General features: G+C 40.8%; 1 protein-coding gene across 1 annotated transcript in view; it reads right to left on the minus strand.

Moving 5' to 3' along the window:
• The window catches only part of LOC135178814 (dynein axonemal heavy chain 5-like), a 196248-nt gene that overhangs the window by 181308 nt on the left and 1255 nt on the right, over positions 1 to 13685 (minus strand). Inside the window, exons 3-7 of the mRNA XM_064150074.1 lie at positions 9720 to 9820; positions 8245 to 8433; positions 8075 to 8149; positions 5018 to 5104; positions 2929 to 3000 (exon numbers count right to left, since the gene is read on the minus strand). Of these exons, the coding sequence (XP_064006144.1) occupies positions 2929 to 3000; positions 5018 to 5104; positions 8075 to 8149; positions 8245 to 8433; positions 9720 to 9820 (524 nt within the window). The remainder of the gene's footprint in view (positions 1 to 2928; positions 3001 to 5017; positions 5105 to 8074; positions 8150 to 8244; positions 8434 to 9719; positions 9821 to 13685) is intronic.

Raw genomic sequence — 13685 nt, forward strand, 5'->3', positions numbered from 1 at the left:
GCCCTCCTAAGTGGAATTTTACTGCAGAACATAAAGCTTAAGTTGAAAGAAGCAAAAGATTTCATCTTTTCCCAATGCTATCTCCTTATGGGCTGATTGGCTTTCCTGCTACTGGCATTTTGCTAGCAAAGGTTCATGTCCTGAACATGGGCCTCATGCTCTATGACCCATACTGACTAGCAGTTTTGGCTCTGGGTATGGGTTTTGTTAGCAGAGGAGTCCCATTCAGAAATTCTGAAATGCACAAGCATACACTGATTTTGCCTTCATCATAATGAATCCTTTGCTGCACTCTGCCCTGGAAGCTTCCACTAACAGCTTTTACCTGGACAAAGATGGCAATTACATATGTTTTACAAGCATCAACTACTAATGATTTTTTGCAGGGGCTTTGACATTCTTGGCTATCTTGATTATTAATTTCACTAACGTTTTCCTTGCTATGTTCCCACTTGCATGCAAAAGAAGAGCATTTAATATATTTAGTTGTTATGCATGGGTGGAATGCTACATCATAACAGTATCAGTATTATAATCCCAGTGGAATACAAGATAGAAAGCCCTTTCTCAAAAAGTGGAAAAACAGCAGGTGATAATCAAGGCACCATTCTGCTTGAACAAGTGCTTACAAGGAAGATCAAGTTCCTTTGCATGTCTGAACATGTTACTTGACAAGCAATACCCGCAAGATTGTTAACAACTAAGTGCTCCTAGCTACTTCCTTCTGCAGGAGAATGTGCTAACAAAAGCAGAAGGAAAGGAAAGAAGGGCAATGAAGAAATAAACTAACCTTTATTTTTCCCCTTCAGATGATTTTAACAATGCCTGTTTCTCCTATATGATGATGTTTGTAGTTGTTGCAGAGAGGAGAAGACACCTTTTAAGACACCTGAATGTCCAGGAAAAGTCAACGTATAAGCTGATCCAATTGTTTTGACAGGACACTGAAGGCTCAGCTATTCCTCTTGAGAAACAGGGGTAAACCCAAGTATTTATATGTGGTTCTCAGGTTCTCTTTCCAATTGTTCTTATACAGCTCTTCAAGACAACTCAAAATCTGCCAAACCAGTGTGAGCCTGAGCTATTGCTTCCTCAGTGTGAATATTGGTTGACTGAAAATTAGGGCTTGTTTTACCTTTCATAGCATCAAAAAATATTGCCTCACATAAGGAATGAAGTGTGACGACAGCTACATGACAGCCCCTGCCAAAAGAAAGTGATTGCAAAAGAAGCAGAGAGAGAAGGCATCAAGGCAGCTAACTGAAAATCCTGGACAACCATTCGGACAGGTACCCAACTAAAGCAGTACAGCAGGATTGATGGGGCACAAGACAAGGAAGCCTAAAAAGTATCTTACACCGGTGGCTGAAATAAGTGACTGATAGAAACTGAAGTATTTCCATGACTGTAGCTGGAGATCAAACTTAATACAGCATGGGCCTGTTCAAATGTTACCCTGTTAGTGGTGAAAAAGGAGAAAATGTGTACAGCATAAAAATGAATGCAGCACTATTTTTGAGAATATTATTTCAGGCTCATTGCTTGGTTTTGGATTGTTGGGGTTTTTTTTAATTCTTAGATGCTAACATCTGGATGCTTTTCTATTGCAAATATTTCACAGAAACATGAGTATCCCTGAAAAGGCTGTAAGAGTACTCTTCTTATATACAACTAAAGCTACTAGGGCAGGAAAACCTCACTTTAGTTTCAAGTATGATCTTTAGTTCTCAAGTTTGAAAGATACATTTATTTAAACACAGCATTTAACATCTTCATAGATGATCTGGATGAGGGCATCGAGTCAGTCACCAGCAAGTTTGCAGATGACACTAAGCTGGGGGCAGATGTGACTGAGTTGGAGGGCACAACACTTTGGCCACAACAACCCCATGCAGAGATACAGGCTGGGGTCGGAGTGGCTGGAGAGCAGCCAAACAGAGAGGGATCTGGGGGTGCTGATTGATACCCACCTGAACATGAGCCAGCAGTGCGCCCAGGTGGCCAAGAGAGCCAGTGGCATCCTGGCCTGCATCAAGAATGGTGTGGTCAGCAGGAGCAGGAAGGTCATTCTGCCCCTGTACTCTGCACTGCTTAGACCACATCTTGAGTACTGTGTTCAGTTCTGGGCCCCCCAGTTTAGGAAGGACACTGAGATGCTTGAGCGTGTCCAGAGAAGGGCAACGAGGCTGGTGAGAGGCCTTGAGCACAGCCCTACGAGGAGAGGCTGAGGGAGCTGGGATTGTTTAGCCTGGAGAAGAGGAGGCTCAGGGGTGACCTTATTGCTGTCTACAACTACCTGAGGGGTGGTTGTGGCCAGGGGGAGGTTACTCTCTTCTCTCAGGTGGCCAGCACCAGAACAAGAGGACACAGCCTCAGGCTGTGCCAGGGGAGATTTAGGCTCGAGGTGAGGAGAAAGTTCTTCACTGAGAGAGTCATTGGACACTGGAATGGGCTGCCCGGGGAGGTGGTGGAGTCGTTGTCCCTGGGGCAGTTCAAGGCAAGGTTGGACGTGGCACTTGGTGCCATGGTCTAGCCTTGAGCTCTGTGGTAAAGGGTTGGACTTGATGATCTGTGAGGTCTCTTCCAACCTTGGTGATACTGTCATACTGTGATTTCTGTACCTTAGGCTCAATACTTAAACTCTTGGTTTAGGCCTTTATTCCCTATTGACATTAACACTTATATTTTAATAATAATGAATATATATTTTAATAATAGTGAATTTTCATTAATTAAAATTTTATTAAGAATAATGCTGTAGCTAATTTCCAAAATATTAGAACATTGCTTTAACATAAACACTTATTCAGATACAAAAGGACCTTTTAATGAAATAACTGCCCACTTCTTTTTCTTACTCCTGGTGTGTGAATAAAGGCCTAAGGAAATATTATATGCACTGCAAATATTGTATGACTTTGGTCTGACCTGGGACACATTTGATGCAGTTATAGCTTTATCTGATGTCCTTAGGAAAAATGCACAGGTACCTCTAAAGTCCTGTAAAAAGAACAAAATGCATACAATTTAAAAGCATACATGTATACAATAAAAGTAATTTACTTAGCATCTTGCTAAGTAAAACAAGTTGATAACAATTTGCTAATGACTTTGTGCTAAAAAGAAACCTATTAAATACTGTAAAATAGACAAAAAAGTCATGAGCTGTTTGTAGAATATTTGAAAATTTGTCCCACCCAAATCAAATACTAATTTTTCTTAAGAATATAAAAATGTTCTTCTTGGCAGACAAGTTCAGTATTACATCTCTGCTAAGAAAATGCAGTTAAGTGAGAGCCTTTGAGAAAAGGTATTTGAGAAGGTATTCCCTGACCACCTGGAACCATTGTAGGAGAGCTGGTAGATAACATATTCCTCTCTAGTCAGTTTAGTATCCATTTATAGATCTTCCTAGGAGATTGTTTAATGCCTTTCAAAATCTGACAACAGAAATTAACTGGGGAAAAAAAAACAACAAACAACCCAAAGATATCATCAGCTTTCAAATATTTAAAGTACTTTCCAGACCAGAATGGATCACCTTAGAACATTTATTTCATTTTTAAGAAAGGAAATTTAAAGACAGCTAACAACTTCTGATCCAAATACTTCTTTAACATGTATTTTCACCTTTTCAGTGGACTTAAGTAATGTAAAAGTTCCAAATCTGTACTGCAGTAACACTTTTTTTCATATATTAAATCTAATAATAACTAAAGTATAACAGATTTTAAAAGCCATTCAGTTGGTCCAATTGGCAAAGGAATGAACCTCACCTCTGCCAAAATAAGAAAGAATTTGTGGCCATTTGAGCTGATTTTCTAGCTCAGACATAGGGGGGAGGTGAACATTCCAGGGATAGGCCATATAATGGCAACAATAGATAAGTTAATATATTTTCATTGGAGCATCAAGAGCTTAATGTCTGGAAACAAAGCTTGTTCTGCCCTTTTTGCTGGCTTCTGCTGCTTGAGCTGTGTCTGCCTGCTATCTTCCCCAGCTGCTGTTTTGTCTGCTGCTGCTTCTGCTGCTTCATCACTGCTTGAGCCCTCCCCCATCTCCCTTATGGTTATTATAGTTCTTTTTCTTCTTGTGCTAGTTTGAAGAAAGCTGGAATGTTTTGGTAACAGAACTAGATAACGGGCAGTGAAATGAAAACAATTGATGTCAACTTCTCTCACAGTCTCGCTGAGAACTCTGGGAAGAAGAAAGACTTTTTCTCCATTTTGTCTCTCACTCTTGCTTTTGCCTTAGACCTGGTCACATCTCATTAACCCTGCTCCTACTAACCTTGCTCCCTAACCTCTTGGCTGCACCTCTCTTCTTCCTGAGAACTGGGGTAAGGTTGAGAGGGCCGGGGGGAGGTGTTGGGGTGGTTTGAGAGCCCCTCCTGGGGACTCAGGTTTCTGGGAGGGGAGTTGTGCTTTTGTATTGTTTATCCTTTGTATATTTCTGTATATAATTGTATATAACTGTATATATTGTAAATAGCTGCTTGTAAATTCTGCTAGCTGTAAATAAATTGCTTCATCTATATTCCCAGAGGCCGTCTGAGTTAGCTGGGGCAAATTCAAAAGTGTGGGGGGGCGGGGTAACCCCCAAACCATCACACTTCTCTAGTAGTTTGTCTCTCTTTATACTGTTACACTTACACTATAAGAAAATACTATTTCATCTTTTCCTGACTTTCAAAAAATCTGTGTTGTGGGGAGTTTATTCTCCTGGGGGAAGGATCCACCCTAACCTGGGACAGAATTCTTCAGTTACATCTTTTCTAAGACAATAAAGTTAATATAAGACCATTTGGGGTAAAAAAAAAAATACATCACCAAGCCATATTCAAGGGAAATTTTATATGGAATATCCAATTCCTCCCAAAAGAGGGAGAAAGAAGAAAATTAATTAGAAATCTTAATGACTGCTCTGAACACACTCTTGAATAATGTTTAGACACTATGTTACATTTTTTTCAATATCTTGCTTTTCAAATGTCACCTAATAAATTTTTCAACCATACCTCAGCAGAGCCCATGGTAATAAATAACTTCTTGTGAAGCAAACTGTCCGTAGACCCATCTGACTTCAGTGATGCATTTGATTTTTGCTAGCAATTAGATTATAAAAGGTTAATAAAATAAAAAGTATCACACAAATACCACATTCTGTTTGACTATGTGAATTATAACTAAGATAACTATGATTTACTTTTTCTCATATAGAAATCCTGAGGTTGGCTTTTTCTAGAGAACAAGCTTTGCAAGAATCTCACAATCCCCAGAAATCAGTTTTATAGCTCTTTCAGCAAAAATATCAAAGAAGAAAGGTGGGAAATATCCCAAAAAATACAATGAAATTAAATCTGGTTTCTTACAGCAACTTCCTCCACAAAAACAAACTGGACGTCTAATAAACTGAGTCATGTGCCTGGCCTGCAGTCATAACGTAATTGTGGGTGGGATTCATAAGCAACACTGTCTGCTAGAGCCTGCCAAAAAGTGCAAAGAAATTTCATTTTCTGTCCATGTCTTTTACTATACATCACACTGAAAAACACACTGAAAAGCCTTGTTGGTACTGAGATGCATCTACAACCTTTTATCTTGGAAGCAACAAAATAGTTTCAGACTAATGAAGACTTTCTTCCTTTTAATTTTCTGACACACTTCAGAAAATAATCTGTTCATACTTGGAAGAATGTAACAGAAAAATAACATGGAAGGAGCCAGCAGGTGTATTTTTCTCTCAAGCTGAGAAGAGGCCACCTCCTAAAAGCCAAAATGTTTATCTCCTGTTAGACTAAATGTGTAACATATGATACATCCTAGTGGCTTCCTACTTCCATTTCAAACCAGCCTATGTGGTGTTTCAAGTGAACACCATGTGGTGTTCACAAGCTGGTGGAAAAGAGAGATGGGCAGCACTGAAGAAAGGACTTTTGACAAATCTTGGTAAGAACATGCCTGGTTGGCCAGGCCAATGGTCTGCCCTGGCCAGTGTTTTGTCTCCAAGAATGGCCAAAAATAGCTCAAAACAGAGCACGCATGTATGACACTACCCCTGAGTAATCTACCCCTGGGTATTAGAAACGTTGTGTCTGGCACAGGCAGGGAGGTGAGTGTCCCCTTGTACATGGCTTTGGTGAGGACACACCTTGAGTATTGTATTCAGTTTTGGGGACCTCATTACAAGAAGGATGTAAATATGCTGGAGCAAGTGCAGAGGAGGGCAACAAAGCTGGGGAAGGGCCTGGAGAATAAATCTTATGAGGAACTACTGAGGGAACTGGGGGCGTTTAGCCTGAAGAAGAGGAGGCTGAGGGGGGACCTCATCATGTCTACAGCTACCTGAAAGGACATTGTGCAGAGGCTGCTGCTGGTCTCTTCTTACAGGTAAGTAGTGATAGAAGAAGAGGGAATGGCCTCAAGCTGTAACTGGATGAGTTTAGACTGGATATTAGGAAACATTTTTTCCCAGCAAGACTGGTCAGTCATTGGAATGAGCTGGCCAGAGAGGTGGTTGAGTCATCAACCTTGGATGTGTTTAAAAGTCATTTAGATGTGGTGCTTGAGGATATGATTTAAGGGTGAACTTTGTAGCATAGGGATAATGGTTGGACTTGATGATCCTGGGGTCTTTTCCAACCAGAATGCTTCTGTAACTCTGTGATCTCAATTTCTCAAATATCACAGAATGTCAGAGGCTGGAAGGGACCTCAAAAGATCATCCAGTCCCCACCGCCCGCCTGCCAGAGCAAGATCACCTACCTATACCAGCTGAAACCAAACTGCTGACAGAACAGTGAATTTAATGAGATCTCTTGACTCATCAGGATGAGATGGAAGATGCTAGAGATGGCATTCGTACTTTCCACCAGAGAGATTTATTTTTCTGCTATGCTGCTTTTGTAACAAGATGTTCATAAATTCATGATTTAATGATGAAAAAGACCACAAGAAAGCAAAATTAAGTCCAGAAATGAAAGATTTCACTCAACTCAAGCTGGGCATTTATTTCTGGCTTGTCAGTTAAGGAAAACAATCTCAAGATTTTTAGTTTCATCTTAATTTATGTCAGAGAACAACATGTTCATCCCTGAAATGTGCGTGCATGGTCCCAGTGAAAGGAAAAAATGATTAAACTGTTTTGACAGTTGGGCTCATTCTCTGCTTTGCAAAGTCTATAAGCAATTCCCTAAACACTCAAAAGTTCTTTTAACTTATCTAGGCTATCATGAATCTGTAATTCAGGCTTGCACTTAACTAATGATCAAGCATTATTAATCAGCTTTTCTCCCCAACAAATCTCAAATACCACCACATAGTGACTTATTTCACCCTAAAATGTCTCCTCAGTGGCATAACCTGAAAGGACTGAGCAAGGATTTCTGCAGTTCAGGAAGCTTGCAGCAGTCATGTTTGCCTATTTTAAGGTCCCTTAGCAACCTCTGAGATCAGAGAGTCACTGAAAAGCTGAACAGATGATTTTGCTTTTTATGAAAAGGCTTCTCTTCAAAACTGAAAGTGAGAGGAATACATATTGGAGACCACAAATACCTTATTTCTAGTTATAGTTTTTCAATTTTAAGATTATTTTCCACAGTATAGAACAGACTTGAACATGAAGCCACCTTAATTTAGAAGGAGAGTGCATCATTTTTCACCCTCTTGAATCAGTGCATTGTCTATAGTGGAGCTGGTGCAGTTTAAAACAGAAGGAGAGGGCAAAATGGCCCTTACATAGACAATTCCCCATTTCTTGTAACACATTAGCTAATCTAGGATTTTAAACTCTGAGTGCTGTGAATACTTTGCCTCAGTTATCTTTATCACTTTTGAAATCTGGATTTTTACTCTACTTGGCCATTTTTCAGTTTTATTCTGTGAAAACTGTATCAGACCATGCCACATGGGCATCCTCCTGCTTTCATGTAAGCCAAGATGGCAGTATCTAAACAGTGAGAATCAAGTTGCTTCCACACTGGCATACACAGCAAAAAAAACTCTGTAAAAATGTTCTGAATTTTCCATTTTTTAAGTGCAGCTTTGCTTTTGCAGAAGTACTTACAGAAACATACCTGCAATACATCTTGGTAAAAGAAGAGCAACTTTTTAAGTCCATTAGGGTCAAAGAATTGTTCTATAAGCTGAAACTAAAAACAAAATTAGAATTGTAGTCAATTGTGAAGTTCAATTCAAAGACTAGAAATGTTGTAAATATATTTAATAATAACAACTTAATATTTACCTTGTCATCAGAAATAATGGCCTCCTCCACTTGCTGCTCAGTTAAGCCTATCCCATCTGCTAATCTTGAAATCAAATATCTGTGCCTTTCATCTATCTGAGCTCTCCTCTCCTCTTTGGTGACTTTGGCTTGCTTGGCTAGTTCTTTCCTGCTTTCACTGGAAAGTACTATGCTCTTCTTACCAGTTGTCTATAAACAAAAACAAAAAAAAGCTTGTTACAGAGAGAGTCTTTACAGAGATATTCTGGTTTCACAAACTACTTCAAGCAGAAACATGAAAAAATACATCTAAGGAATGCAGAGAGAAAAGATCAACAATAATTGACTTGTCAGGTATAAAGCAGGATAAAACTGCTGCAAAGGAAACTTCGTATCAGAATATTCAGAGCAGGACCTCAGAATCAGATGTGGATCCAGGCTAAGGTCACAATAAAAGTGTAGCACTATAAAAACTCTAATTCAAATCTCAGCTTTGTGAGTCCACCTTCAAACAATCTATGTACCTATTCTCCAGATATGAGACCAGACCTATCACTATACTGCCAGCAGTTTGGTATATAGTATCAAGTTATTGAATGAAAAGAAGAAAAACAAATCCACTATAAAATCCACTGGAACTAATACACAATAAATGTTAAAAGCAGAGGTTGTACAAAGGTAGTGACAGAATCACAGAATGTTAAGGGTTGGAAGGGACCTTGAAAGATCATCTAGTCCAACCCCCGTGCCAGAGCAGTATCACCTACAGTAGGTCACACAGAACCATGTCCAGGTGGGTTTTGGCTGTCTCCAGAAAAGGAGAGTCCACAATCTCTCTGTGCAGCCTCTTCCAGTGCTCTGTCACGCTCACAGTGAACAAAGTTTTCCCTTATGTTCACAAGGAACCTCCTATACTCCATTTTGCACCCATTGTCTCTTGCCTTGTCATTGGACATCCCCGAGAAGTGCCTGGGTTCATGCTCCTGACACTCACCCTTCACTATTTAACGTAGACAAATGATTTTTTAAAATCTTCATAACAGTGTGAACACAAATGAAAATAGATACAGTGAATAACATTTTAAAGTTAACAGACAGTCTCCAGAAGCTGTATGGAAAAAAACAAACAAGCAAGCAAGCAAACAAACAAAAAAACCCAAACCAAATCCACTCAACCAATGACAAAAACCAAACCAAAACAAAAAACCCAATCAACAAAAACCAAACCAAACAAACAAACCAAACAAAGAGCCCAACCCAAAATCCCAGCAACACATATTGCCAGCACAGAAAGTAAATGGCCTGGCATTGCCTACACTTTTGAGTGGGTTAGTGTTGCTTTTCCTTATAATTAACACTCAGGAACTCGGCACCCTCCAGTATTAACACAAACTTCTGTCAGTGAAGACTTCAAGAATAATCTGCACAGGATAAAAAGAAAACCAACAGACAAAAGGTAGCTGAGTCACCACCTCTTTTAGCATGAAAACACTTGCCGGAAGAGCAGCAGTCAAAGGTGATCCTGTGAAAGCAGATACTAGCTCAGTGCTTCTTGTCATCAGGTCCTCTCCACGTCTAAGATGCTTACCTTCTGGCTCTAGTTAAAAGAAGTGACAAGCTCTAATTATTCAAGTATATGCACAATAAATGCATTTATGAGACCTGAAGTGTTGTATTTTAATATATGCTGGCTAAACACTTCTGAGGCTGGGGAAAAGCAGGCATGAAAGGAACAGTGGAAAACCTGGTGACTCAGCAGAAATCCTTAGACTCCATTAATGGTTTTTATCTAAAACTCAATTACAAACAATCCCTATTGATGGCAGTAGAAGTAAGGAAAAGCATCTTATGGTACTAGCACAAAGGAATCAATTCTGTAAAAAGTAGAGGCTCTGAAATATTGTATTTTTTTCACACTTGCTACTGTCAGCCAGTTATTCCTCTTCTGTTACTTCTCTATCCAAATTCTGACTGTCAGTCTGGTGCATTTCTGACAAACTTGTTACTTGCAGAGACCTGCAAGACAACTTAAGCATATGGAATATCTGAAGAATAAAGATTGCTAATATTTGCGGTAAAGCCAGGGCAAGTATTAAGAGTGTGCAGATATCTTCTGTTGATTGTTTGAGCCTCCATAAGAGCTCCTGAGGCCCTTGAAGTAATTTAATAAAACATTTATTGCATGGCTTTGTTTTTCCCAGAAATTAGGATTTGAGTATTTTAAAATCATCTTCCTTACAAGCTGGGGCTCTTTAGCTTGGAGGAGACTGAGGAGTGATGCTTGAGTGTGTCCAGAGAAGGGCAACGAGGCTGGTGAGAGGCCTTGAGCACAGCCCTACGAGGAGAGGCTGAGGGAGCTGGGATTGGTTAGCCTGGAGAAGAGGAGGCTCAGGGGGGACCTTATTGCTGTCTACAACTACCTGAGGGGCGGTTGTGGCCAGGAGGAGGTTGCTCTCTTCTCTCAGGTGGCCAGTGCCAGAACGAGAGGACACAGCCTCAGGCTGCGCCAGGGGAAATTTAGGCTCGAGGTGAGGAGAAAGTTCTTCACTGAGAGAGTCATTGGACACTGGAATGGGCTGCCCGGGGAGGTGGTGGAGTCGCCGTCCCTGGAGCTGTTCAGGGCAGGATTGGACGTGGCACTTAGTGCCATGGTCTAGCCTTGAGCTCTGTGGTAAAGGGTTGGACTTGATGATCTGTGAGGTCTCTTCCAACCTTGGTGATACTGTGATACTGTGACCTCATTAATGTTTATAAATATGTAAAGGGTGAGTGCCAAGAGAAGGGAGCCAGGCTCTTCTCAGTGATACCCAATGACAGGACAAGGGGCAGTGGGTGGAAGTTGAGGCATAGGAAGGTGCATGTAAACATGAGGGATTTTTTTCTCCCTGTGAGGGTGAGAGAGCACTAGAACAGGCCGTTCAGGAGGGTTGTGGAGTTTCCTTCTCTGGAGATATTCAAGACCTGCCTGGAGGTGTTCTTTTGTGATCTGGCATAGATGATCCTGCTCTGGCAGGGGGCTTGGAGTTGATGGTCTTTCCATGTCCCTTCCACCCCCTAACCTTCTGTGATTCTGTGAAAATCCTTTAAGTAACAAATATGAGTATTTATGTCTTTCTTGTACAGTAACTTATCTCTAGCAAGTCACCATTTCTCCCCAAAATTTTAATTACAATATTCCTAAATATTGCTTTAACTCTCCTTAGCAGAAATAGTTTTAGTGGGCTTCAAAGGGATAATTATTTGAAAGTACTGAACAACACTATTTGTAATTGCTACAGCTTGCTTTTTGTTCAGGAAAAATCAAGCATTTTATTTTTCAGAAAATCATATTTAGGTCCCATCCTTGTCAGCAAATAGGATTCTCAGTGGAGCATGCAGCACTAAACTTTAAATTACTGTTTAATCTGCTCTAAATAAATGATGAGATCATGACTATAATTAATATTCTAATAGCACAGATTACCTTATAAATTTTCTTACAGATCGTATTTCTTTTCCCCTGATTGTAATGTATCATTCACAGAATCATTAAATGGCTGATACTGGAAAGGACTTCTGGAGGTCCTGATCAAGCAGGGCCATAGAAAATTTCTCAGGACCATGTCCACATGATTTTTGAATATTTTCAAGGATAAAGATTCCACAAGTCCACTGGGCAAACCATGCCAGTGCTTGGTCACCCTCACAGTGAAAAAAAGTGTTTCCTGATGTTCAGACAGAACCTCCTGTGTTTCAGGTTGTGCCTACTGCCTCTGCTCCAGTCACTGGGTATTACTGAAAAGAGCCTGTCTCTTTCTATTCATCATCTTCACAGTCCTTCACTGGACAATCTTCACTATGTCTCCCTTGTTCTGGGGATCCCTGGAACTGGACACAGTGCTCCAGGAAAAGCCTCACCAGGGTGAACCACCTCCTTGATCTGCTGACAACACTCCTCATCCAGCCCATGGTATCATTAACCTTCTTTGCCTAAAAAGCCCATTGCTAGCTCATGTTTAATTTGGTGTCCAGCAGGCCCCTCAGGTACTCTCCTGCCAAGCTGGAAACTGGTACCTAGGCTTGTTCCTCCCCAGGTGCAGGAATCTGCAATTTCCCTGGTTGAATTGCACAAAGTTCCTGTCAGCCCAACTCCCCAGCATCTTGAGATACTCTGGATGGCAGCGCAACCTACTAGTGTATTGGCCATCCCTCCTAGTTTTGTGTCATCAGCAGCCTCACTCGGCCCCATCATCCAGGTTATTAATGAAGATGTTAACCAAGACCTGACCCAGTACTGACCCCTAGAGTACATAGCCACCTACTGGCCTCCAACTGGACTTTGTGGCACTTATCACTACCCTCTGACTTGTCTCTTCAGTAAGTTTTCAAGCCGTCTCACTGTCTTCTTAGCTAGTCCACACTTCATTCACTTCTCTATAAGGATTTTACTGAAGAGAAAATTCAAATTGTAACTGTTCAGCAGTGGTAATTTGTGATCCCGGAACAATCTGGCATGGAGAACAAGAACAGACAACTGCAGAAAGGGTTAAGCTGGCTGGAAGCAGGAATGCCAGAGACAGAACTCCCTGTAAGGAACTGTAGTTTCCCTTGGTTATGAGATAAGAAACACCCATAGCATTGTCTTGTAGCAATCCTAGAATGTGAGGCTCAGGATCTAACTTTGGGCATTATAGCTGGAGGTTGGACTCAAGGCTGGGTCAAAAGGTTCTGTGCAATACTTGCTGGTTTCAGAGCTTGTGTAAGTGTACATAAGGAATCACCTCATTAAGTATCTGTGCAGACTTCTTATAGAACCAGTTATGCCAGCCAGATCACCCAGTGCATTGGTCATTATTTCATTTTTCCATTCCAGCACAAATTGCCTCAAGAGGCACAATAAAAAAAATCTAAATGGGAGAATGTCAAAAGTTTTACTGAAGAAAAGACAGACCATATCCACTGCCCTTACCCCACCTATGTAGAATAATTTCATTGCAAAAGACTGGTCAATCATTTCTTCCCTTGGAGAATCCATGCTGACTACTCTCATTTGCTTTCATATGCCTGGAAATGGTATCTAGGATCAGCTGCTCCACCACCTTCCAAGGGGCTGAGATGAGGCTGATTGTTTTGTAGTTCTCTGGGTTCTCCTTCTTGGAGATGCAAGAGACATTGGCTTTCCTCCAGGCCTCTGGCATCTCTCCCAGTTGCCATGAACATTCAAAGGTTATTGAAAATGGCCTCACAATGATATCAGCCATCTCTCTCTCTGCTTGTGAGTGCACCCATCAAGGCCCATGGACTTAAATATGCCCACTTTGCTTTTGTATTCCCTTACCTTGTGGAAAAAGTTGAGGTTAGAGCATAATGAAGCAAAGTGGGCATACATAAATGTGTGGGCCTTGATGGGATGTACTCACAAGGAGAGAGCTGGCTAACATAATTGTGAGGCTGTTTTCAACAACTTTTGGACTAATCACTCA

Source organism: Pogoniulus pusillus, chromosome 10 (genome assembly GCF_015220805.1).
Source record: "Pogoniulus pusillus isolate bPogPus1 chromosome 10, bPogPus1.pri, whole genome shotgun sequence".
NCBI lineage: Eukaryota > Metazoa > Chordata > Aves > Piciformes > Lybiidae > Pogoniulus > Pogoniulus pusillus.